Source organism: Myotis nattereri (assembly GCF_964212035.1).
Source record: "Myotis nattereri genome assembly, chromosome: 14".
NCBI lineage: Eukaryota > Metazoa > Chordata > Mammalia > Chiroptera > Vespertilionidae > Myotis > Myotis nattereri.
Window position 1 is genome coordinate 20,790,079 of NC_138089.1, and position 26,113 is coordinate 20,816,191.

General features: G+C 41.8%; 1 protein-coding gene across 1 annotated transcript; it reads left to right on the forward strand.

Moving 5' to 3' along the window:
• The first annotated feature begins 17,990 nt into the window (after positions 1–17,990).
• Positions 17,991–25,166, forward strand: SELENOK (selenoprotein K). Its single transcript, XM_081106357.1, has 5 exons — positions 17,991–18,083; positions 21,492–21,582; positions 23,160–23,243; positions 24,371–24,457; positions 24,710–25,166. The coding sequence occupies exons 1-4, from the start codon at positions 18,065–18,067 to the stop codon at positions 24,450–24,452; spliced, it is 276 nt and encodes a 91-aa protein (XP_080962483.1). The 5' UTR covers positions 17,991–18,064; the 3' UTR covers positions 24,453–24,457; positions 24,710–25,166.
• Positions 25,167–26,113: the final 947 nt, after the last annotated feature.

The window sequence follows — 26,113 nt, forward strand, 5'->3', positions numbered from 1 at the left end:
TATCAAGATTAAGTTACAAGTAGTATACTGTTTACCACAAGGCAAGATAAATAACTTTGAAAAACTGCCAATAGAAAGAATAAATCATTAAAAGTTCTGATGCTTGAACATCAGCTATCTCAAGGATTTACTATGTGGAATAGCCCAGTCCCTTTCAGAATATCATATATTACTAAATTCACTTCTGGATGGATATTAACATTTTGTTTCTTCTAGCTGGGATATAACCTTCTAGCCTTGATTCCACAACATCAGCTGTCTCTATAGGTATATTGAGAGACAGCACGAGGTGACCACCACAGATGCATTTTCTAGCAGCGACAGGATGACTGAAAGAGAAGATAATTATGTTTACTGTGTTTGAACAGTTCATCAAGTTACTAGTAAATCCAATGAAAAGACAGTATCTCCAAATGATGTCTTGTGGAGTTCAGTATTTACAGTGTATTCCTAAGAATAATGCTTTTGATGCTGTAGATGGTACCTATGTGGATAACTCTAACATTCACCCTTTTTTTGTCCTTTATATTCTGCTGAGGATTAAAGGTGAAGATATTAGTAATACGCTTTACACGGTGCCCAGTACATTAGGTTAATAATGCCCAGTAAATGCAGGCTACCGTTATTTTTTATGGATTGTGGGACAGCATTTTAAAAAGTGTAACATGAGTGTCAGGAAGGAGGAAAGAAAATTATGCTTCTGTTAATCAGCCCACACCCTCTTACCATTTTCCCAAAAAGCATTCAAAACGTTTGGTGTTAATTACCCAAGTATTGTTTTCATTTCAGTTCAAGATTTATATTTTTACCTTCATGTGATTTTAAATGACATAATACAAATATGTCTTACTTTGCAAAAAGTAAAAATGAATCAAATCAAATGGAAGCATATAGGATAAAATGTGAAAGTTCCCCTATCTGCCTCCTAATCCTATTCCATGCCCTCCCAGGAGATGACAGCCTGTATCTGTATCCCTCCAGTCATTCAATGTGAAATAGCATTCATCTTCCACAGCCTAAATCTAGTGCTAGAGTCCCTGCACAAAAACGTCAAGTCCTCCCACGAAGAAAGCTCCCTCTGCAGCTCTGATCACCTTGGTAACTTTGAAAGGATCTGACAGGCCCACCTACCCCCATCCTCATAAAAGCACATATCTCTGGGTTAATGTAGGAATTCAGAAGACGCGACTATACCAAAAGATTTTGGAGGCCCAAGTCTATGAAAAAAACAAACAAACTGGGAATAGGAGAGTTGAAAGTTCACTGCCACGGCCAACCAAGTGAGTCATGTGATCAGTTGCAAGCAGCTATTTTCTTCTAAGCCTGCTGCATCTGTTCTTCTCTGAGAGATATAGTAAAAGATGGGTCACAGTTTCATAAAAGTCTCACAGAGAGATTCCACAGGCTGGGAGGCCTCTCTCTTTCTTGGTCTATGCAAGTTACCACACGGGCTGTGAAATGTAAAAGAGGCTTTCAACGTGAAATGATTCCATAGCGAACATGCCATGTAAATGATTAAGATCCAGCAGGTTGCACCGGCTGCCTTTCCTACAGGTGGTTTTTTAGGCAGTCCTTGTATTTTGTAAGCTATCTGTCCTGTAGCTTTTGATGTTCTGGAGGGAATGATGGCATCCATTTCCTTTCAAATAGGGCAATTTTCAATGTAGCTATACTCAGCAAGCTGCAAATCAGCCTGCGAGGCACGGTGAGGCTGCTGGCTTCGCTCGCTCTGTTGCAGGCGATTCTGCCGAGAACCATGAAGGAGATGCTCCGAAACCTTTGATGAGTCCTAAGTAGAACAACATCAAAAGTGAGCTTCCCTTTGAGCAAGATACAGCATCACATCACAGGGCTCTTTTTAAATAATGGGAAGAAATGAAGCAAGTGCAATGTTTAGTACCTCATTGCGTAAAATCAGATCGCTGAGGAAAGGTCTGGCATAGAAATAATCTATAAATTCTTGTGAACTTTAAAAATGGCAAAATTAAAATAGTCCCCAAATATTTCAATCTTCTGTCGCTTTGTTAGATAGTTGTTGGCTTCAAAACAATCATGCAAGTAATATATTAGTTTGCAACGGCTGCTGTAACAAAGTACCAGACACTGGTCTTGAACAATAGAAATGTGTTGTCTCACAGTTCTGGAATGTGAAAGTCCAAAAAAGTGAGGCGTCAGCGGGGTTGGTTCCTTCTGAGAGCTCTGAGAGAAGAATCTGATCCACGTCTTCCTCCTTGACTGGCAGGTGGCTGTCTTCATCCTGTGTCTCTCCACATAATCTTTCTTCTATGTGCATCTCTGTGCCCAGATGTCCCCTTTTCCTAAGGACACCAGTCATATTGTATTAGGACACGCCCTAATGATCTCATTTTTAATATTACCTCTATAAGGACTCTGTGTCCGAAGAAGGTCGCATTCTGAGGTCATGGGGATTAGATCTTTAAACACATGAATTTGGGGGTGTACACCATTCAGCATATAACAAATAATTTGTAGGCTATATTCAAAATGTTCAGTGTCAATCCAGAATCTTGTACCTGGCAAAATTGCCCTTCAAAAGTGAGGGAGAAATGAAGGCATTCCTATATAAACAAAAGCTGAGGGAGTTCACTCCATTGTACAGATACACCACATTTGGTTTATCCATCAGTTGGTGGAAATTTGAGTTGTTTTTACTTTTTGGTTATTATGAATAATGCTGCTATAAACAGCTAGGATTTAACAGGTAGACAAGAAATCTCAGTCAATGACAAAACAATTGTCTTTCATAAGATAAACTATGGAAACAGGATGCTTTGAAAGTCAGTCAATTCAAGTTAATCCCATCATAAATCTTATTCGATATGAGATGTGTGATCACCTGGGGATTTGGCTGAAGTGAGAGGATTTCTGAATGACAGATGCAATCCCATCACACATCCTTCATTTTATTTCATTTCTAGCTCTTTTCTGCTACCCTCAAAATATTCCTTATCATATTACAAGATGCATGTCCACTATCACTTGTAGGGAATCTTTTCCTGCTTCCCTCCAGGTAGCATGCATTCTCCCTCCCCCACCCACATCCATGGGCATTTAGCATGTGATTCTTTTATGGCACTTGAACTTCAGTCTTATGTCATCTGTGCTTTCATCAACCAATCCCCCCTGCCCACACACACACCTTGTGAAGAATGAAAGTTTCTTAATATCAGGGACTCTGCAGCCAGATTGCCTGGGTTTCAATCCTAGTTCTACCACTTGTGAGCTGTGAACAAGTTACTAAATCTCCCTATGCCTCAATGTCCTCATCTATAAAATGGAGATGATGCTCAGACTAACTTAGAGGGTCATGGGGATTCAGTGGAGTAATACATGCGTGACAGGATGTTAAAATGAAAGTTTTGACTGAGGCAACTGGATAAAATACATGCAACATTTTGAAAGAGAAACTAGAGCAGAATAAATCTTTTCCAAGTAGCCATCTGACGACCTGTTTCGTAACTCTTGGGCCCTTCTCCACGTGGGGTTACAAAAGGGTTCAAGAGTAGATAGAGTTAGGAGAAGTTTTAAGATTTCTTTGGAGACAGTTATTCTGCGATTCCAACCCTAAGGAGGACGGGTGGAGAGCATCACTACTTTCCTCTCATGAGAGAGAGGCTTTAAGAAACCAAGAGTGATGAATACGTACACAGAAGTTTTGGAAGGCCTGTAATGTGTGTTTATCGTATTATTTAAGACTATGCAATTCTGTTATAGAAGACAACAAGTACAAATAGGATGGATGTTTAAAAGACAGTATGTTAAAGACATGTTAAAGATAAAAAGGATAAATGAATTAAACGATTTTTTTCAAAAAACGGAACAAACAAGGGTCTATCTCATGAATAGAAAAGGATGGAAAGACCTAGTCATAAGGTAGGTAGTGGATCAGCCACCTCCAGACGGACAACCTGTTATCCCTAAGTTGTTCATCCACCTGTGATACCCATTATGAACCCACTGTGCATACCCAGAGATGCACATTAAGTCCATTGCTGCTCCACATGCTCATTGGCAAGCTGTGGCTAATGGCCAGGCCCCTGTGCCTCCCTGGTGGGCTGTAAGCACCTTCTATATGCTGACCCACTCTGCTTATGCTTGAATCTGGTTCTTTTAAAAAAAAATATTTATTGATTTGAGGGAGAGAGGGAGAGAGAGAAAGAGAGAGAGAGAGAGAGAGAGAGAGAGAGAGAAACATTGACTTGTTCCACTTAAAGATGCACTCATTGGTTGCCTCCTATACATGCCCTGACTGTAGATTGAACCCACAACCTTGGAGTCTTGGGATGACACTTCAACCAACTGAGTTACCCAGCCAGGGCCTGAGTCTGGTTCTTATAACCACACATCAATGGGGAAGCTGATGTGGCAGGGGCTCCTGGGGCAAGAAAAGACATATGACCGAGTAACAAAGGATTCATTATATACTGTCCTACGCTTTCATAAACCTACCCGTCTCTTTCCTTTCGCTTTTCTTTGTGTTTTAAATCGAATAAGTCGTGTCATTGGAGCTTCCCGTTTGATCTGTGCGTGGTTCTATTCTGGGACCTCTGGGATAGCTTGCCTGGCGGTGTACCTCTACCTCAAGGTAATGCCCCATATAACAGACACCGCGGGCTGCTGTCTGACTCCTGCCTGGGAAACATAAGAGGTGAGTGTTGGTTTGAATGGTTGCCTTAAAAGCAGGAGGAAGGCATCGTGCTGGATTGGCAATGGCTGGCAGGCCTGGCATCTGTCAGGCAAAAGGTGTGAGAGGGAGCTGGTATTGGGTGGATCTGGTCCTGTCTAGATGGCTGCCTGGTAAGGCGGAGGGACCTCAACAAAAAAGGCTGGAGGTAAACCGTGGATTACCGGGAACAGAGGAAGGACCTGTGAGCCAGCTGCGGCCAGGAAGAGAGGTGTTTTGGCTTTACCAAGAGGACTGTGACAGATGCCCAGTAACTGAGAGAATTTCCAGATAACTGCAAAATCTTAGTACAGAGACCACCCTCTCAGACCATGAAGGACCAGAGGCAAGAGGTTTTCTGGCCTCCTTAACTTCCCCTCCCAACCCCAGATGGGTCAGAAACCAGTAAGCCACGTGGAGTAAAAACCCCAGGGTAGGGGAAGGGGGCAAGAAGAGGGACTCGTCTAGTCACACACACTTCCTGCTACAGCAAGCCTCACAGGGGGAAAGGAAACGCCTTAATTTTCATGGAGATCAGGAGTTTACTATTACTTAGACTGGACTTTGTTATTATTAAATTGAGACGGAGTGTGTGCCCTATGAGAAGTCAGAGAAGTCATGAGGCTTGCCCCAGTCTTCATTTAAGAACATAGAACGAACTTCACAAACAAAATGTAAAGGAGGGGTGGGAGGCAAAAATAAAATTGTTAATCACAAACCATAAGTCAGTACCCCATACAAAGTACTAAATAAATATTAGCTATTATTATCTGTGCCATTGCCTAGCATGACTCATATACAGTACGAGCCTAATATGTGTTTGTCAAGTTTAACTGAATTACCAGGAAGGACACAGAACAAAAGTGCCCCAATCTTTTCTGAAGCTCTCTCCTGAAATCTACAGCTTATTAAAAAGGATAAAAAAGAGAACACCTTGAAGCAACCAGAGGTGCTTTTTTGTTTTTTGTGTGTGGGTTTTTTTTTCTGGCTCATATCGTAAAAACTAGGCAAGCTCATAGAGAGACCCCATATCACCCAGAGGATTAAAGAAAGCCATTTTCCTCCCTAGTCTTAGATTTCAAAAATAATTTCTTTATCCTTATAGCTGAAATATTGCTTATTTAGGAGTGAGAGCTGAAAAAAGCAAACTGTCCTTAGAGGATATTCCAGGCCACTTGGTGGGCATTGTGTGGACATATTCCCCAAATGAACCAGAGCCTCTGCAGCCCTCTTCTACTGTTTTTATTTTAGAGAGAGAGAGAGAGAGAGAGAGAGAGAGAGAGAGAGAGAGAGAGAGAGAGAGAGATCCATGTGTTGTTCCACTTATTTATGCATTCATTGGTTGATTCTTGTATATGCCCTACCTGGGGATCAAACCCACAATCTCGGTGTATCCAGACACACTCTAACCAACTGAGCTACCCTGTCAGTGCTCGATTCTGTTTTCAAAGGCAGCTCATCTCTTGCATTTCACTGTATCCATTCTTAAAAGAAATTACTTAGTTTCAGCATTGATTCTCTGCTTGGAATTTCCAGAGAGGACCTTCCAGCTGGGAGGCAAAAATCAATTAGTTGAACTCTGACTGCATCCCCTGAAAATAAGACTCAGTTGCCACAGTGCATTTTTTATACCCTCTAAAGTCTATTACTGGAAGGCAGATTAGATCAAATAGCAACCTATGGGTTTGTTTTTTGTTCATTTATTTTGAGGATTTGTTTCAAGTTCTTTGCCATCATATCAAATTCCATCAATTGTTCTTGTTCACGGGCCATTTTTTTACAGCATGTTCAAAATACTGGTAAGATGCCCTAACTGGTTTGGCTCAGTGGCTAGGGCCTCGGCCTGCAGACTGAAGGGTCCCAGGTTCGATTCTGGTCAAGGGCATGTACCTTGGTTGCGGGCACATCGCCAGTAGGTGGTGTGCAGGAGGCAGCTGATTAATCTTTCTCTCTCATCAATGTTTCCGACTCTCTATCCCTCTCCCTTCCTCTCTGTAAAAAGTCAGTAAAATATATTTTTTAAAAAACAAACAAAATACTGGTAAGATGATTCCACTGTCTATAGACAGTCAACTACCCAAAGGACTAAAGCTCTACAAAGGTTCATAGCCCTATTTGAACTCTTTTTTAAAAAATTTTATTTAGAAGTATTATAAGACTCTTTGAAAAAAGCACATGTTCAAAATGAATGTTTTTATTCAGTAACTTTGCCAATGGATTATTCACAATATTTGAACATATAAGTCTTCAGTTTGACCAACAGTCAGGATTACTTTGAGCTCACTGGCAAGGACTTTGGAAATATGTTTACTTGGTTCTTACTAGACTCTATTCACACTTAGGGAAAATCAAAGCACACTAATGCACTCGGGTGGGTGCTCATGTGTGTACTTGCGTGTTTAGAAGCAATCAGGAAAAGCAAGAGCAACTTTATTAAGTAAAATGGCCTTTAAAATGTGCTCCAAAATTTAACAAGTACCTGAGTAAACTCGTGGGTTTTTAACTTCCTATTACTTCTGCTAGAAAAAAATATATTTTAAAGAATTTACCATGCCATTAAAATGAAACTAGAGATGAACCCTCAGTTCTAACCAATGTAACTTAATTATTTCTAATTACAAAAAGATTACATATTTATTTGGGAACTATAGAAGAGAACAAAGAAAAAAATTACAGCTCCCATAACCCAACTTCTAGTGTATTCCCATATACATATACACATTTCTGTTTTTTTTGCATTATATTGCACATACTATTTTGTAATCTGCTATTTTTACTTAATATGTCATGAATGATTTCCCATTATGTTGATGTACAGTATGTTATTATATTCCAAACTTTAGCCAGTCTCCCATTGTTGCAGTTATACGGCTTTCTTTTTTTTTTTTTTCATTCCAACAATGGGATAAATATCCTTGCACATAAATCTGAAGGTCTCTCATTGTGTCTTTTTTTTCTTTTAATATTTGTATTGATTTTTAGAGAGGAAACGAGAGGGAGAGAGAGAAACATTGATGTGGGGAACATCGACTGGCTGCCTCCTGCACGTCCCCTACTTCTGCTAGAAACAAAAAAATATTTTAGCCGAAACCGGTTTGGCTCAGTGGATAGAGTGTCGGCCTGTGGACTGAAAGGTCCCAGGTTCGATTCCAGTCAAGGGCATGTACCTTGGTTGTGGTCACATCCCCAGTAGGAGATGTGCAGGAGGCAGCTGATTGATGTTTCTCTCTCATCGATGTTTCTAACTCTCTATCTCTCTCCCTTCCTCTCTGTAAAAAATCAATAAAATATATTTAAAAAAAAAACATTTTAAAGAATTTACTGGGAATTCAGCCTGCAACCCGGGCATCGAACCAGCAACCTTTCGGTGCATGGGATGATGCCCAACCAACTGAGCCACACTGGCCAGGGCCCTCATTGTTTCTTTAGAATAAATTCTAAAAATGGAAATGCTGGGTTAGGGATACGAACATTTTCAAGGTTTATGATGGAGAATGTAATTTAGCAGGGATTCTTGGGGATTTTGCATTTCTAAAAATAGTGACTCCATTGAAATGGTGAGAGCTATGTTCTGCGTGGCTTCCTCATGCAGGAACAGTCCCAAGCTGAGCTCCCAGACAGCCCGGTAAGTCCCGGTGTGAACGGTGTATGCTGCCACCACCACTGCAGCAATAGGCCTGAGCAGCAGCCTCCTGTCTTGTGTGCCAGCCCTGCTGGCAGCTCTATCTCCGCTCCCCTCCCTTGCCAGTCAGCTTACTATGGCACAGAAACTGAAGAAACCAATCCGGTCAGCAGCCCGAGGTGACTATGTCCATCCCCACTGGCTTTTCCCCTTTTCTGCACGTATGGTCTCCAACACACTTGTGAAATGTCTCAGTCTGAATGTGAAGGACTGGGCACCACTCAGAACTAGCTAAATACGTCCAAAACGAAAAGAGAAAATAACAGCAAGAGCAGTTTTCCAGTTGCCAGGTTCATTCCATTGTCAGTCTCTGTTTCATACTTCCCATCAAAAATTAAGTTCAGCCCTACCTGGTCTGGCTCAGTGGATAGAGCATCAGCCTGCGGACTCAAGGGTCCCAGGTTCGATTCCAGTCGAGGTCATGTACCTTGGTTACGGGCACATCCCCAGTAGGGAGTGTGCGGGAGGCAGCAGATCAGTGTTTCTCTCTCATCGATGTTTCTAACTCTCTATCCCTCTCCCTTCCTCTCTGTAAAAAATCAATAAAATATATTTTAAAAAAAAATTAAGTTGAAGCACTGGCTGGGTAGAGTTCACCTGGTTCGAGTGTCACCCCCATATGCCAAAGTTGCATGTTTGCTCTCTGATCAGAGCGCATACAAGTATACAAGTAGCAAGCAATGAACCAATGAATGCATAAATAAGTGGAACAACAAATCTCTCTCACCTTCCTCTCTTTGTAAAAATAATAATAATAAGTTCAAGTTTTATAGCAAAAAAGGTGAATTACTGATAATTATGAAAGAGGATATTTTAAAAATGAGAACCATGTTTGACCTTGGGTGATATTAACCAAGCTCCTTGCACTATATAATTAGTAAGAAAAAATAAAGTGATGCTGAGGCATTAGCGACAGACTGTCTAACTATCTAGGTGAGGCCATAGCAACCTCTCTATCCTTTTGAGTCTAGTTAACGATCTTTCCAAGGAATAGTATTCACTGGCCAGAAGGTTCTTTTCCCTAAGATACTATAAAATAAACCTGTTTGCATCAAACCTACCATTAAAAGGACCAAGAGTGGCTCAGTTGGTTGAGTGTCGCCCTGTGGACCAGGAGATCACTGGTTTGACTCCTGGTCAGGGCACATGCCAGGGGTTACTGGCTCGGTCCCCAGCAGGGGGCGTGGAGGCAGCCAATCACTGTTTCTCATAAATGTTTCTATCTCTCCTTCTCTCTTCCTCTCTCTGAAATAAATTAAAAATATATTTTTAAAAGGACCGAGAATGTCAAACCAAAGTAAGGTTTATTCATCTGTTTGGGGTTGTAGAAAGATTAAAAGCAGAATGTTTATTGGCAAAATAAATAATTTTTAATTAACCACACATTTTAATTTACTACTTATAATGATCCTTTCTGTTTATAAGTAATAATGTTTTTTGACTATATTAGGAAAACAGCAGTTGTTCTAGAAATTTTATTTATACATAAATAACAGAAGTTTTAAAGTCAAAGGCAAAACAGTGCTCAATCTAAGACCTAATGTAAATTGTCATATTTATTTGATTAAGTAAATACATCCACTTCCACTTCTGTTACCAAGGATTACATAACTTGTACTAAATCTCCTTTTGAGGACAACTAAAAAAATCTGGACAAAATAATGGGGAGAATGGCCCTGCTGGTGTGGCTCAGTGGTTGAGCATTGACCCATGAACCAGGAAATCACAGTTCGATTGCTGGTTAGGGCACATGCCTGGGCTTCAGGCTCGATCCCCAGCAGGGGGAATGCAAGAGGCCACTGATAGATGCTTCTCTCTTACCATTGGTGTTTTTATCTCTCTCTCCCTTCCTCTCTCCGAAATCAATAAAAACATATTTTAAAAATAAATAAATAAATAAATAATAAGGAACAATTTTTTAAAAAAATGGAGAAAATGTTTTAAAAACATTAAAGAGCCCTGGCCGTTTGCTCAGTGGTTAGAGCATCTGTCTGCTGACCTAAGGGTCATGGATTCAAAGTCTAGTCAAAGGCACGTACCTGGGTTGCACTTTCAACTCCCAGCCCCCCAGTTGCAGGGGAGGCAACCAATCCATGTGTTTCACATTGGTGTTTCTCTCTCTTTCTCTCCTCCTCCCTCCATCCCTTCCACTATCTCTAAAAATCAATGAAAAAAATATCCTCAGGTAGTGATTAATGTTAAAAAGAAAAAAAAAACACATTAAAGAGATAGTGAGAAATTGTTTGGCCAAGATCCAAGAGAAGATATTACTTCAGATAGGTGAGCCTGTCATTGAGGCTACTATTGCCCAAAAGGAATTTGCCATACAGTGCTTATATCAGCCTTTATAAGCTAGGGGATCAAAAGTTAGAATCCTGGGGACCAGGGGAACATAGGAGACTTGCTCTTCATAGAATATCCATTTGTATCTTTTGATTTTGATTATTATATACAGGAATCCCCTTAAAACAAACAAAAATATCTAAGGACTATCAAATGCTCTGCTCCAAACCATGTTGTGAATAAGAATAATAAATCACATGTTCCTTAAAATCAATGGACACATATCTATACTCTAATTTTTCAGAATATAAAAATCAATGTTATTTTGAGAATTATAAACACAGTAATAGGCTGTGCACTATTATACTTCTTTACTCCATTTTCGGGATCTAGAGATAATGTGGCAGGACAGTAAGAAGCTAGGAAAATCCCTGGGCAAGTGGGAAGGGGAAATTGAGACAAGAATATTTAAAAGGCCAAGCAGTTTGGGCAGCTTGCAGCCAGCTTGTGAAGTGCAAGACCGTATCTTCCCCAACCACGGACACTTGAGAACAAACGGTTTATACCTCTCCTCCCTAATCAGAAAATGCATAGCTTAAATCACCTGGGCCTGGGAAAATAGAGGGGAAAAGACCCAATTAATGACATTTGTGCCAGCTAAACCCAAGGACAGATGAAGTTGGGGAGCAAATAACAAAAACCCCATTATAGCCGACAGACCTAAGGTAAAAGTAAAATAATAAAACAGACCAAAGAATAATCCGAAACTCCCCTAGTCACTCATTTTAATACATCAGCTATTAAACATGCACCTGGAAAGCTGATGAATATTCTCCTGAAACCTCCCCTAAGATTCTCGCCTGCAGTAGGAGGCAGCGGATCAACGATTCTCTCTCATTATTGCTGTTTCTATCTTTCTCTCCTTCTCCCTTCCTCTCTGAAATCAATAAAAATACGTTTTTAAAAAAATGCTCGCCTGCAGAGAAACAAATAGATATAAAGTCCTCGGGACGAAGAATGTGGACTCGCTCCAGAGCATGTCCATGCCCCTTCCTGGGCATGAAATTTTTATTTCTAAGGGTCCCTACGAGACTTGCAGCCAGGGGAGCCGTGGGCCAGGGCAGCTCAACCGGGGCTCACCCCCTGATCCTGTCTCCAAGGCCCCTTTTGCTCTGACTTCCCAGCGAGCTACAGCAGCCCCGCCCTGGCTCACCTCTGTCACTGTGACCTTCACTTCCCAGTGAGCTCATAGCAGCCCCACCTTGGCTCACTTCTTTCCCAAGTCATTTCTAGAGAACCAAAGCAGAGCACTACCTAGGCTCTCCCTGTTGTGTCTTCTACCCCAATTTCCTCCTTTGTTTCATTAATAAACATAATCTCCAACCCATCTGGACTTTTGTTGTGAAATCTTCCCTACATGAAGTCAACAACCCACACACTACAGGCCAGCCTGAAGCAGACCTGTCTGCTAACAATAAGACTTAGAAAGAAATACTTTTTGTACTATAGTGTGCAATTCTAAAAATATTAAATATTTGCTTCAAATGATCAGTCAGTGCCTCTGGCATAGAAGGCAACTAATACCTAAATCTCTGGCAGCTTTACAAATCTGGACAAGCATTCCCCTCCATTTATCACTATAACAGTTTCCATTACAGTTACCAAGATTGCTAAAACTGGGATGCATTTAAAAGATTAGAAATTATAATTGGAATAGTGTTTCATTTCCTGTAATAGAACTACAAAATTGAATCTATATTTCCTTGATTTAAAGATAAGACTGTTTAACCACACAGGCTCACTAGTGAAAGTGATAATGAACTTACTTTGTGAGACACAAACTTTTTAGTCAATCAAATTCTCCCAGGAAGGTAGCACTGTGAATTTTCATGAAAATTTCCCCATTTTGATGCAGAAAATGAGTTTGATGCAGAAAATGAGTTTGATACAGAAAAAGTAGTTTAAGAAAGTGACTTGTAGAAATATAACCATCAGTTCAGCTGAAGGGCGGATGCTTATTATTGGTTCAAAAAAGCCCCTGATTTGCACAGCATGTCCAGTCTGGGACTGCATAACTTAAAATAAAATAAAAAAATTACTGTGAAAAGCAGCAATAAAGAGTATAAGGTAGAAAAATGAGGCAATTACAGAGCTAAGATTTCTGAGCCTAGATAAAATTAGGACTACAAAGGCAATAACTACAAGAACAAACACATAAAAGGTTAATAAAGAATATAAGTACCATCTGTTTTTTATATTCCCTAAAGGCAGTACTGAGGGCATCTTGTTGTTTTTATGTAATCACTATCTGTGGTAAACACCGCCCCCCTTTCCCTCCACCTTCCAAGCCACGTGGCTTGCTTTTTAGTGGGACTGGCTCCGGCTCCGGCTCCGGCTCCAGAAGTAGCTGTCATTCAGAATCACCCATCCCTCTGGCCAAGGGATTGGCCCAGAGATGGGAAGATAATTGACTTTGAGATCATCGATTTTGTGAAAGAACAAACCTCAACAGAGTAAATTTGAAGATCTGGTTGCTTTTATTAAAGGACTCATGAATTGGGCAGCATCCCATCTAGCAACTAGGAGGGTGCTTAGGGGAAGGCAAAGGGTCTTTTCTGGCAGATTATGTCATTGGTGCTGACCAGGAAATTCCAGGCTGATTGGTTTACAAGTCCACTCTTGCGAGAAGCTGAAACTGCAATTAGGTGAGGCATTAAGTCTTGGTGGTGCTTAGCAAAAGTGACTCAATTTTTAGGTCTGTTGTTTCTTTTTAACCAGATGCTTAGCAGTGGTCGGCAAACTCATTAGTCAACAGAGCCAAATATCAACAGTACAACGATTGAAATTTCTTTTGAGAGCCAAATTTTTTAAACTTAAACTACATAGGTAGGTACATTGTTATTAACTTAATTAGGGCACTCCTAAGGCTTAGGAAGAGCCACACTCAAGGGGCCGAAGAGCCGCGTGTGGCTCGCGAGCCGCAGTTTGCTGACCACTGGCTTAGGGGAATCTTATCCAGGAAAGAATAAATGTGGGGAGCTATTTTGCAACTTTGAGAAAACTGCGATACATTCAAACAGCATCCAGAAACCACCTCCCCTTCTGTACTGTGACTTCCACATTGGATCACATCCCCTATTTCAATACCTCTGCTTAGTGTGGAGAGGCAGCCCAGCACAGGAGTTAACAGCACAAACTGCTGAGCCAAACTCTTGGGTCTTCATCTCAGTTCTGCTTACTAGCTATATGACCTTGGGCAAGACACTAGAACTCTATGACTCAATTTCCTCATCTGTAAAATGAAAATCATAGACCCTAGTTCATAAGGCTGAGGTTTAATGAATTAATACATGGAAAGCACTGAGAACATTTCCTGGTACAGGATAAGTGCTATATAAATATTAACTACTATTGTTGTTGTAAGGAATAAATAAACTAACAAGTGAAATGTGCTCAGAACAGCGCCTAGGTCTAGGACACAGTGAATGGATTACCCATCCATTATTGAGAGCATTCATTCATTCATCTATTCAACAAATATTTACTGAGTGCCTTTCCTGTGCCAGGCCATCAATGTCTTCATTCTAGATCAGCCGTGTCCAAAAGAAACATAATGTGAACCATAAATGTGACCCAAATATGGACCATAAATTTGAGCCAAATATGTAATTTAAAATTTTTTGGCAGTCACGTTAAAAAAGTAAAAAGAAACAAGCAAAATTACTTTTAATAAAATATTTTAATCCAATATCCAAATATTATTTCATTACATAATCAATATAAAAACTGAGGTACTTTACTTTTTATTCTAGAGCATTGTAATCTAGCATGTATTTTGTGCATACAGCGTATCTCATTCAAACTGGCCACAGTGCAGCTGCTCAGCAGCCATATGCGGCTGGTTCTGCATATGCATGCAGTTCTTTACATTAAAGGTTAGGGAAAGAGGGGAAATGTCATCTTTGTTCCCGACCCCATCTTGCTACTAATTACATAACACTTTTTTCAAATTTTAAAGTCGTTTACACTCATTATTTCATTTGATAGTGAAGTATGGTAGCAATCATCTCAGGTAGAAACCATAGTTTAACTTTAACCCTGCTGTTTGGTTTCTGTACTTATTTGTTTGCTAAAATAATAGAAAAGTTATTTTGATTTTCTGAATTATATAAATGATCCCATTTGATTAAATACCCTATTGATTGTAATGTGAATATCCCATGGGCTGTGGTCATACTGGTCTTCAAATGTGCTTTGTAAAAGCACATTTTCCTTTACCTGGGAAGGACAGCACAATTATCCCAAGGTCAGAGGGCTCCAGTTAACGTGTCCCTGTTGACTCCATGATCTGGGGACCCAAAACTGTGATTTAGATAACATGCTGCTTCTGCTTCTGTAAACTGCTTTTTTGCAAACCAGGTTCCTCATTCCAGACCCGAGGGCTCTAGATAATGTGTTTCTGTCAATTCAGTGATCCGGAGACCCCAAACTATAATTTAGATAACGTGCTGCTTTGCTTCTGTAAACTGCTTTTGGCAAATCAGGTTCCTCATTCCAAACCCTGGGATGTAATCAATACCTTTGTGATCTTTGCCTATATAAATCTGGTATTGCGGCCATCTTATCACTATGAGATTTGGGGAATGGCCCCTCATAGTCCCGGATTGCAATAAATGTGACTCTTTAATTCGACTTCTTGAGGCGTCCTGTGATTCGCGGGGTACATTACAACCATAGGAACATGCCTCACCTTGAAGGATGGATTATGTTATTGGAGGTGGGGAAAAGTCCCATCAAGAGGAAACAAATGAGCAGAAGTAACAAGGAAGGAAAACCAGGGGTCTATTAGGAAAGTAGAAGTCAGGGAGAGAAACCTAAGAAAATGTATCAGGGAAGCCCTCAACAGCCTCCAGACCAAGGAGTCTGGGTGCCATTTCTCAGGTAGTGGGGAGAAACAAAGGTTGTCAGCAGGCAAGTGGCAAGATGCATCAAATAAGCAGCTAAATATAGCAGGGAAGGGAGTGAGAGAGGCTAGAGGTAGTTCATTAGGAAATTAAACCTCGGCACCCAGAAGTTCCCTTCCTCTTTCCAACATTGTTATAAGTGCAAAATATAACTTCCGAAATGTAATTTTCATTTACATTTTAGATAAGGTGATTTAGGAACTTTTCTGAGATGAGACATGATGAGAACTGGAAAAAAAAGAATGCAAGCAGCCATTAAGAGGACTCCACACACACAAAAAAAAAATACAAAGTACAAAGGCCTTGAGATAGCAATGAGCTCGCCACACCCAGGAACAGAAAGTAACCCAGTGGATGGTGCAGGGGTGTACACACACAGCAGCACATAGCATGTGGTCCGTACTGAATGAATGACTGAGACATAGTTTCTTATTCCTGTCACCTCTGCAATGCTGGCATGCAGGAGCTATCGATAAGGAATAAGCAGAGGTCTAGAGTATTTTTCAGTTGCCTCACAATGTTACCGGAAAGGAGACCTGGCCCTTGTCGGGTCTGCCTAGGGCCGGCCGGTAGTGTGTGGGTTCTTGACTCGTGCAGGAAAAGTTTCACAACGTGAGTCCAGATCACTATGAGGGAACATTTATTAAAGCTGGGGACATAAAACAAGAAAGGGCTTAACATAGAAGCAGCAGCAGGAGAGCCTAGGCTGGGCTGCCCTAGCTCTCTGGGAAGTCAGAGAAGAGAGCCTTGGGGTCAGGCTTAGGGGACTAGCCTGCAGAGCTGCCGCTGACCTTTATTCCCCAGGTTGCAAGCCTCGTGTGTCCTGTGGGGGTTAGGCGATGCATGCCTGTGGGGGAAGAAGTAGGAGGGAAAAGACGAGGGAGAGCACACACTGGGTCCTTTGTCTTGAGGCTCTATTTCCTTCTGGAAGGTGGGAAAGTTAGGGGGGGTCTCAGGAGAGGGTTTTAGCAGAATTTTCATCCGTTTTCTAGGTGTGCTCCTCCAGGCCTTGGTCTTCACTGACTGGTCAGTGTCAGGGCAGGGGGTCACCGGTCATCACAGCTGGTCCTGGTGTCGCCCACCTGGTTTTGCTGCTCTTCCGGGCCTGAGCCTCGATGTTATTTCTAGGGACGTGACCTTCTGTATCTGCTGTGAATTGCTCTGCTAGTTTGTTCAGCTGTCTGTTTCCCTATTCCTCTCCTCCTGGCTTACTGGCCTGTCTCAATAAGCGCGGATAAAAAACACCAGCTACTTCTGGTGACCCAAGAACAGAAACACTGGTTTAAAATGCGTCAACATAAGAATCATCCAAACCTGTAGAAAAATTTTACCAGTTTATTTGAATCAAACTGATAACAATTGCCGGGATACAAAAATCTCAGCAGATGGAGAAAATGCTCTGGAGAACGGCAGCTTTACTGCTTTCTTTACACATTACAATCAAAGGAAAGCCACAAGGGGAGGTACATGAAACCCACTGGTGGGTATGGAGAACGCAAAGGCAGGGTGGGGGAGCGGGATCTCTGGGATTGGATAAAAAGTAAAATGGAGAGACACATATTTCTTTGATCTTGCTGGGTACAGAAAAGCTCCTTTATAGCACATGGAGATGGTATGGGGGGGACAAGGTAACAGTGAGGGGTTCTGCGGTCTCCTGTGGTTCAGGGGTTGTGTCCTGAGGGGTCTGGAAAAGGGAATTACTCTGATATTTCAAGGGAATGCTATCCTCGGTGCAAAAAGACAATCAGCAGGATCAGTGACGGTAAGGACCCACCTTTGTCAGGGAAGATAGCGGCCCAGGCCCAGGACGAGACTGCCCGCCAGGACTTGCTTTAAATGAGTAAGTTTGCATTTCAGACCATAGGCGGTTACTTCGGGTCCGAGGCCAAGGCCCGCCATGCAGGCCTCCCCGGAGCGTGTCAGGGCTAGTGCGTGGCCCCTTTTCGTCCACGGACGGAATCAACACACCTAGCGGGTACCTGTGTGTGCTTCCAAAGGCTTCACAACAAAGCTCCCTGCAGCCCGGTCCCCGCCCATCCGCACACAATCCTAAACACTCGCAGGAACTTCTGTGCCAGCGCTTCTCCCGCTGCAGGGCGCAACCTTGCCTCCCCGCCGCGGGGCCTCGGACGACCGGAAACAGCTTCTCTTTGCGGGCGTTGCAAGGAGGCCCCGCCAGATCCGATGCAAAAGGAGACGGAGAATCTCGCCCACAGAATCAGCCCCTAACGTCACATCCGCCCCTTCCCGGTGGGCTCCCTCTACCGGAAGTCGCCGGCGTGACGCGGCAAAAATGCCAGTCGGGGGCGTGTCCTCCGCAGCCAATGGGCTTCGTTCACCTCCCCTTCCGTCACCGCGTGCCTGTGACGTCAGGGGCTGGGCGGGGCGTGGAGGGAGGGACGGGAGTGGGAAGGCCGCTCCTTCGCCCGGAGGAGGGGAACGGAGATCAAGATGGTCTACATCGCGAACGGTGAGCGGGGTCCGGGCTACAGGGGCCGCTGGGCCAGCGTCGGGTCGGGGTTTCCCTCGCCGCGGCCCGCGCTCCCGCGGTTCTTCGGGACGTGGCGCCGCGGGCCGGGCGGACCGGGCGGACCGGGAGGCGGAGTCACCGGCCTGCGGCGCGTCAGCAGGCTCTCCGTCCGGGAGCGGGTGGGCGAGGGCCGAGGTCCCCGTGGTCAACCGGCCGGACGAGCGCCCTTGTCGGGCCTCTGATTTTTATTTTTTTTATTTTTATTGTGGGTCTCGCCGAAGGGGTCTTGAGTCTCGGGCGTCTGTGTCCTTAACTAGAAATAGCAACGTTAACGCCATCTGCGTAGCGCCTGTGCCTCAGGCACTGTCTTCGCGTTGTTCGCTTAGTGGTTCTCAACCTTCTGGCCCTTTAAATACAGTTCCTCATGTTGTGACCCAACCATAAAATTATTTTCACTGCTACTTCATAACTGTAGTGTTGCTACTGTTATGAATCGTAATGTAAATATCTGATATGCAGGATGGTCTTAGGCGACCCCTGTGAAAGGGTCGCTGGACCGCCAAAGGGGTCGCGACCCACAGGTTGAGAACCGCTGGCCTACCATCTCATCCCGTCCTTTTAGCAGCCCTAGGAAGCTAGTATTTTACTTTCCCGACCTTACGGATGGCGACTGAGGCGCAGGTAGATCCCACTGTCCGGGGTGACAGTGGTAGCTAATGGCTCAGTGCGGATTCGAACCGAGGTGGCTGGCGTCCGCGTCCTGCCGTGACCGAGCGCACTGCCTGCCTTTCGGTAACTGACCCAAGAGAAGCAGAGGGACGCTCTGGGCGGGCTGTTCCCCGGGAGAGGGGCAACTAGCCATACGTGGCGGTTCTTGCCCGATTTCAAGAGGCACAGGAAGAACACCAATCCCTCGAGAGCAAGTTAGTTAGTCCCGGGATAGAGAATCCGAGAGAGACTTCAATCCCGTGACATCACAACGAAAATGCCTGGAGAGGAGAGGCAGTCCACTGGGCCACCTGTTGGATTCAGGTGAAATGAACGCCTAGGTGCAGTCTTAGCAAGGAGCTCGTGGATGGCTGTATTGAATCATCTATCTTCCGAGATGATAGTCAGTGCGTGCACTTTGTATCTCTCTGCTTTTCAAAATCTCTCTCTCCTTTCTCCCACTTAAAACTCTTTGAAATGGGTAGGTTGATGGACACACGCCAAAATTAAAGCTTCATCCTCGTTTGGGCACTTGCAAACTTTGTGTTTTATCCTTTGTGATCAAGGCTGGCCGCTTCTATATGTGCATTGTTGAATGATGCTTTGTGTTTGTGGTGTGTTAGTGTGCATGCACAATCATATTTGATCCACTTAAATAACACAGAGGCCTTTTATTTCACGTGTATAGTTGGGAAATGCCAGTTTGCATTCACGCAACTCATTTTCCTCTAAGGATGTTCGGGGGGAAGGTTTCTGCCTTCAGAAACCAAGGGAAAGTGCAAATCGCTAGAATGATGCAAGTGCCTGCAATAAGTTCCTTAGGACCACTCAGGAAGAATTGGTGGGTTCCAATTAGATCTATTTTCTTAGGAGGACTGTATTTATCAGCACTTCAGAGTTAAAACATTTCTCTTACTGTCATGTTACTTCTTCCCAAACAATTCTGTACGATTAGCCCTGGAATGTTTTTTCTCAGAGAAGGAAAATGTCACATCAGCCAGCGGTGCAGAGCCAGTAAGAGGCAGAACCTGTCACCCATGCTCTGTCTTTACATGTGGCCCTTTTTTCTCAGTAGCTCTGTGTGGTAGACACACCTGACAGTACACTGGTCAAAGAAGGACGGAAAGTAAAAAGCATGGAGAAGCCCTTGGGGAAATGGAGAGGAGAGGAAGTTGACAGGCAGCTCTTCCAGAATATTCTGACCTCTTGATTTGCAAGTCTGAAACTCTAGAGTACTGAACTTTTCAGGTTATAGCTTTTATCATTTCAAGTGGTTTAAAAAATAGATCCTCTTTTGTTTAAGATAAAGCTGAAGCCTATAATTAGAATGAATAGCTTTTTGACAGAAAAATAGTCATTTTAATGAATAAGTCAAATTCTCTTCAATACTTAGAGCACACAGATTTCTTTGATTTCTAAAAATTTTATCGAAATAACTGAATCTAAGACCTGGAAGAGTATGCGTAAACAGCCTTTTTGTGCAGGCAAGAGGCTTTGCAAGTGAAAAGGAGTACCTTGAACACGTTTAGAAAAATTGAAGTGATGTGAGTTTACATTTACCCATTTGTTTCCTCAAAACACTTGAATAAACAGATACTTGTGCACCCATGTTCATAGCAGCATTTTCACAATAGCAATCCAAGTGTCCATCAACAGGTGAATGGATCAACAAAATGTAGTACACACACACAATGAAATATTAATCAGCCTTGAAAAAAGCAGGAAATTTTGAAATATGCTGCAACATGGGTGAGCCTTGAAGACATGCTAAGTGAAATAGCTGGTCACCGAAGTACAAATATTGTGTGAGCCCTCATGAGGTTTCTAGAGTAGTCAAATTCACAAAGACAGAAAATTCACAGGGGCTGGGGAAAGGGAAAAATGGAGATTAGTGTTTAAGGGGTACAGAGATTCAGTTGGGACAATGAAAATGTTCTGGAGATGGATGGTGGTGATGGTTATACAAGAACGTGAATATACTTAACTAGAGGCCTGGTGCACAAGATATGTGCACTGCAGTGGAGATGGGTGGGGTCCCTCAGCTTGGCCTGTTCCCTCTCACAGTCCGGAACCCCTTGGGCGATGTCTGCCTGCCAGCTTGGGCCCACTCCCTCTGGGGATCGGGCCTAAGCCGGTAGGTGGACATCCCTCTTGCAGTCCAGGACCCCTCACTCCTTACCGCCCATCTGTAGCAGAGGCAGGAGAGGCCACCACCACTGGGCTCGCCAGCTGTGAGCCTGGCTTCTGGCTGAACGGTGCTCCCCCTGGTGGTCAGTGTGCGTCATAGGGACCAGTCTTCCACCGTTCAGTCTATTTGCATATTATGCTTTTCTTATATAGGAAGGATGTTATAGAATTGTATACTTCAAATGGTAGATTTTTGTGTGTGTATATTTTTACCACAATTAGAGAGAGAGAGAGAGAGAGAATACTTGATCATCCCCCAAAATTACAAATTTTCGGAAAATTTTCGGAAAGCATTGACATAGTAAAGGAATAGCCCCTAGATCACAGAGAGTTACTTCTCTGAATCCTTCCTTAGAATGGTGTGTATAACAGACCTCTCTTTTTTGTTGACTATTTGGAACAATGGACAAGTTGAAAACGGAATCTATGATTGTTACTTATCTTATTAAATGTAATGTGTCTTTTGTCAAGGATTTGTAGTACTAACTAAAGTTTCTGTATTCTTGTATGTAGGACAAGTGTTGGACAGCAGGAGTCAGTCCCCATGGAGATTATCTTTGATAACAGATTTCTTCTGGGGAATAGCTGAGTTCGTGGTTTTGTTGTAAGTATAGTAGAAGTCTTAATAGCCCTGATACTTAGATACATTAGGTACATTATGTTGCATATCATAAATAAGCTCAGCTTTCCTGAAGCAGTTTTTAATGTTTTCTAAATAAATAGCTTTACTAAAGGAAATGCCACCAGAAATCTTATGACTATGAATATGTTAGTTGAGTTGGTAAGCTTGACACTGTACCTTAGTCTTGATGGTAACCATATCAACCTGCAGCTCTGGAGCCAGGCCTGCCCATTTTAATAGCTAATGACAGCACCCACTTTCTGTCTACTATTCCCAGCTTTAGTGTGTATGTGCAAATTTTCATTATTATACAAAGTTGGCTTTTTTGTTTTTTAATTTGTTTTTTTTTTAATATATTTTTATTGATTTCAGAGAGGGAAGGGAGATTGAAAGAGAGATAGAAACATCAATGATGCGAGAGAATTATTGGTCAGCTGCCTCCTGCACGCCCCCTACTCGGGATCAAGCCCACAACCTGGGCATGTGCCCTTGATGGGAATCGAACCTGGGACCTTTCAGTCTGCAGGCTGACGCTCTATCCACTGAACAAAACTGGCTAGGGCATTGTTCTTGTTTTTTAATAATTAAAGGTTAGAATCAATACAGAGGAGACAGATTTAAACTTCACCGTAATTTTAAGCAATTCTTAATTAAATGCACTTTTTGGCCTTTGACCTGCTGTGTATTTTATGAAAATTATCCATTAATTATTAACAAGTCTTACTTATCCTAAGTTTGAATATATATTTGAGTGCCTCATGCATAGAGGACAATAGGGATGCAGAGATGTGGGAGATAGTCCTTTCATTGACTTTAATATCAGTAAATATCTTTATATTATATGGGGGAATGGTGGGCATGATTGTGGGAGGTGGACATCAGAGGTAGTTATTCCAGTTGGAAGAAACATAGGAAAGGTGGCAAAGAAGTTTGAATATCAGTCTGTGATCTTTATACTTAATTTGATTATTGCTGTGGTTTAGAAAGATTAATTTGGTGGCTACATGTAGCATAGATTAGAAAGGGTGAAATGGAAGCGACAGCTCCAACTTAAGTTACCTGGAGCAAAACTTTTTTATAGTTTTATAAATTTTATCTAGTCCGTATTGTTTATTAAAATACTGTTTTAACTTAGTTAAATTCATCCTCCTTCATAAATAAAAGTTCATTTAAATGGATTCCCAGAAGGTCTGCACCTCTGGCGTTCCACTCTTAGCCCTCCCTGTCCAAGGTAATGGAAGGTAGGCTGTCAGTGGGGGAAATGCAAGAGCAATGAATGTGCAGTACTGTAAAACCAGACTGAGCCGTGACAGCTGGTGTAGAGGAAGAGGTTGGGATGACTGTCCGGGAGAGTTATCAGCAAATAAGAAGACAGGAAGGGCGGCTTCAGCATGGAACACTGTTGAGACAAGTGCTTGTATTAGATGGTGGTGTCACAATGGCTTTTCAAAATGTGGGTTTGGAGCTAACTGTCTACCCAGAGATGATAGTCGAAATCATGAACTACATTTTATAATGCTGAAAGTGGCTCTTCTGTTGTTTTCTGCCCCTTGTTTCAGTTTCAAAACTCTGCTTCAGCAAGATGTGAAAAAGGGAAGAGGCTACGGAAACTCATCTGATTCCAGATATGATGATGGAAGAGGGTACAGCTTTTTATTTGTACTTATTTTTATATCTATATATGTATCTCTTAGACCTTTAACTCTAAGGGAAAAATGGGGGGAAATGAATAAACTTTCAAGATCATGGTAGTTTAACCCCCACTTCATTTTATTTTATTTATTTTTTTAGTCATTGATTTTTTAAAAAATTTATCTTTATTGTTGAAAGTTTTACAGATGTCCCACTTTCCTTCCCTCATTGATCCTCTTCACCCCCCCCCCCCTTGCCTTCACTGCACTATTGTCTGTCCATGGATTATGCATGCACCCATATAAGTTCTTCAGTTAATCTCTTCCTGCCACCCTTCTCCCCTTTCCCTCTGAGATTCATCAGTCTGTTCCATGCTTCCATGTTTCTGGATCATTTTTGTCAGTTTATTTTGTTTATTAGATTCTACATATAAGTGAGATCATGTGATACATGTCTTTCTCTAACTGGCTTATTTCCCTTAGCATAATACTCTCCAGGTTTCCATGCTGCCTCAGAAGAGGATATAGCTTTTTAAATTGATAATAGGTGTTTTTACCCTTCTGTATATTTTAATCAGATTAGATTAGGTTGATTTGATTGATAGATAGATAGATAGACAGACAGACAGACAGACAGACAGGCTTAATGGAAATTAAAGGTTTAAATTCTATTTCACAAAATTAATGCATTACTATAAATAAGTCAAGTTGCCTCTGATTTGATAATATAGTCAACCTGGCAAAGCTAAAATGTACGTCATGTATCCGCTGGGAAATACCTAAATTAGAGGATAAAAACTGAGAGCCAGCACTGAAATCTAGAGATTTCACTTTAGAATCTAGATTTCCAGCTGCGAATGAAAAACTCAGATCAAGCAGCAGGGGTTAGGTTTGTGTTTCCATGTGGCAAAAATCAACTGGAGCTGGGTTTTATTTGGGCATTTACAGGAAGTGCTGCTCAGTCCATCACAGTCCTTGTCTGACTCACTTTCCTCATGTGCTTTATATGTCTGGTCCCTGTCAAAGTTTGAATTTCTGACCTAAATGGTATTTTAAATAAAAGGGTTTATTTGAGCGTTTAAAAGGAACCCATTTAAGATGTCTACTAAACGGTAGAAATTAACTTTTTCTTTTATTAGGCCCCCAGGAAACCCTCCCAGAAGAATGGGTCGAATTAATCATCTGCGTGGCCCCAGTCCTCCTCCAATGGCTGGTGGATGAGGAAGGTAACTTAAAATTTGAAATTATTCTACAGGGATTTTATTTTGTAAATGCCTCCTTAGGAAGGTCTTTAAGAAAATAGAAGCTGCCTAACACATTATTTGGAAAAATATTTCTATCCTAATCCTTGAAAAATCCTTTGCTTTTATTATCAAAATATCTTCTGAAACAGGTTTATAACATGTAATGATTGTTGGATTTTTCAGACAGATCTGAATGAATAACTAGCAACTAATTATTGTAACGCTTTCTTTTAGGTAAATGTCTGCTCTAAGAAGCAGACAAATGGACATGCACATTCATAGCGGAAGGAAACCATCTAGCAATGGAGGGCTGACCAGGCTGGACAAGTAAATGAATGTGTATGTCTAAACAAGAATTACTCTGTGTCCTCACAGACGAATGAGGTCGTGTTGGGAATTCCCTCACAGGGATCTGGCATGACTGACATGCAATTCTATAAATGCACATGTTTGTCTCATTATCTTTTTGTATAGTTTATTGAAAGTGTTAATATAGTTTAATAAGTAAATATTTTTAGGTTACATAATTGACTACTCATCTTTATATAATTAAAACTCCAAATTTGAAGAAAATTAAAAGGCTATGTATTCAGTACTGTTGGTATCCTTTTTGAACTTCTGAAAATGTTCATTGTTAATTTGTTCTCATATATAAATAAATCACATTGTATTTATTTCAGTAGTATGCATACATCTGTGTTTTTGAATTTTTATATAGAAACTTTTGTCCCATAAGTCTTTAATACAAGGTGTTTGATTTGCTGCTGTATATAATTATCGGAGTATTTATAAAGCCATAACCAACAAAACTGAGCTACAAAATGAAGATACAAAATGAAGACTAAGTGGTCCTTAAATATACAGACTTCAATGCTATCTAGTCAAATTTGAATTCTAAAGAGTTGTTTTGTCTTTAACCTCATCTTGAATGCTGGTAACTCACATTCTTTCACCAAAATGGAAGCTCTGTGACGTTAGAGATTTTGTGTTCACCCCAATACTTTGAACAGTGACATGTAATAGGCACTGAAATATTTATTGGAAGAATGAATAATACAGATAATTTTACTTCCAATGTTTCACAGACTTTGCAACAGAAGTGTTGAGATAAAAGTATTTTTATATCCATTTATAAGTATTTATTCAACCCTATTTGCCATGAAATGGGGATGATATCAAAGTGACTTTTACAGAGATGGTAAAAGTGGGAGTAGGTTTTGGAGGGGGGGGGGGGTGTTGGGAATTGATGAGTTCCATTTTGGACATAAATGCCTTGTCCACATCCAAGTGGCAATACCAAATAATCAGTGGATCTTGGAAAGGTCCACACTGCAAACATATATTTGGGAGTTATCTTCATATTTAAAGCCATGAAACTGGATAAAGGCATCTGTGGGGCACAGCTACAGTGTTTGGACAGGTTCAAGCCTTGGACTGAGGAGAGGGCACAGCCCTCTCATTGCCACGTGCAAGTCCCAGCTTGGAGGGCAGAGCCCTCAGCAAATTATAGCCAACAGCCATAGTGGTAAACTTGAACCTGTGGTCCCAACACGTGGCCCCACGTGCCTGAGTGATATAGTTCAGGTGCATGCAGTTGAGTAGGATTAAAACCCACGAGAATGTTGTAAACATCTTGAT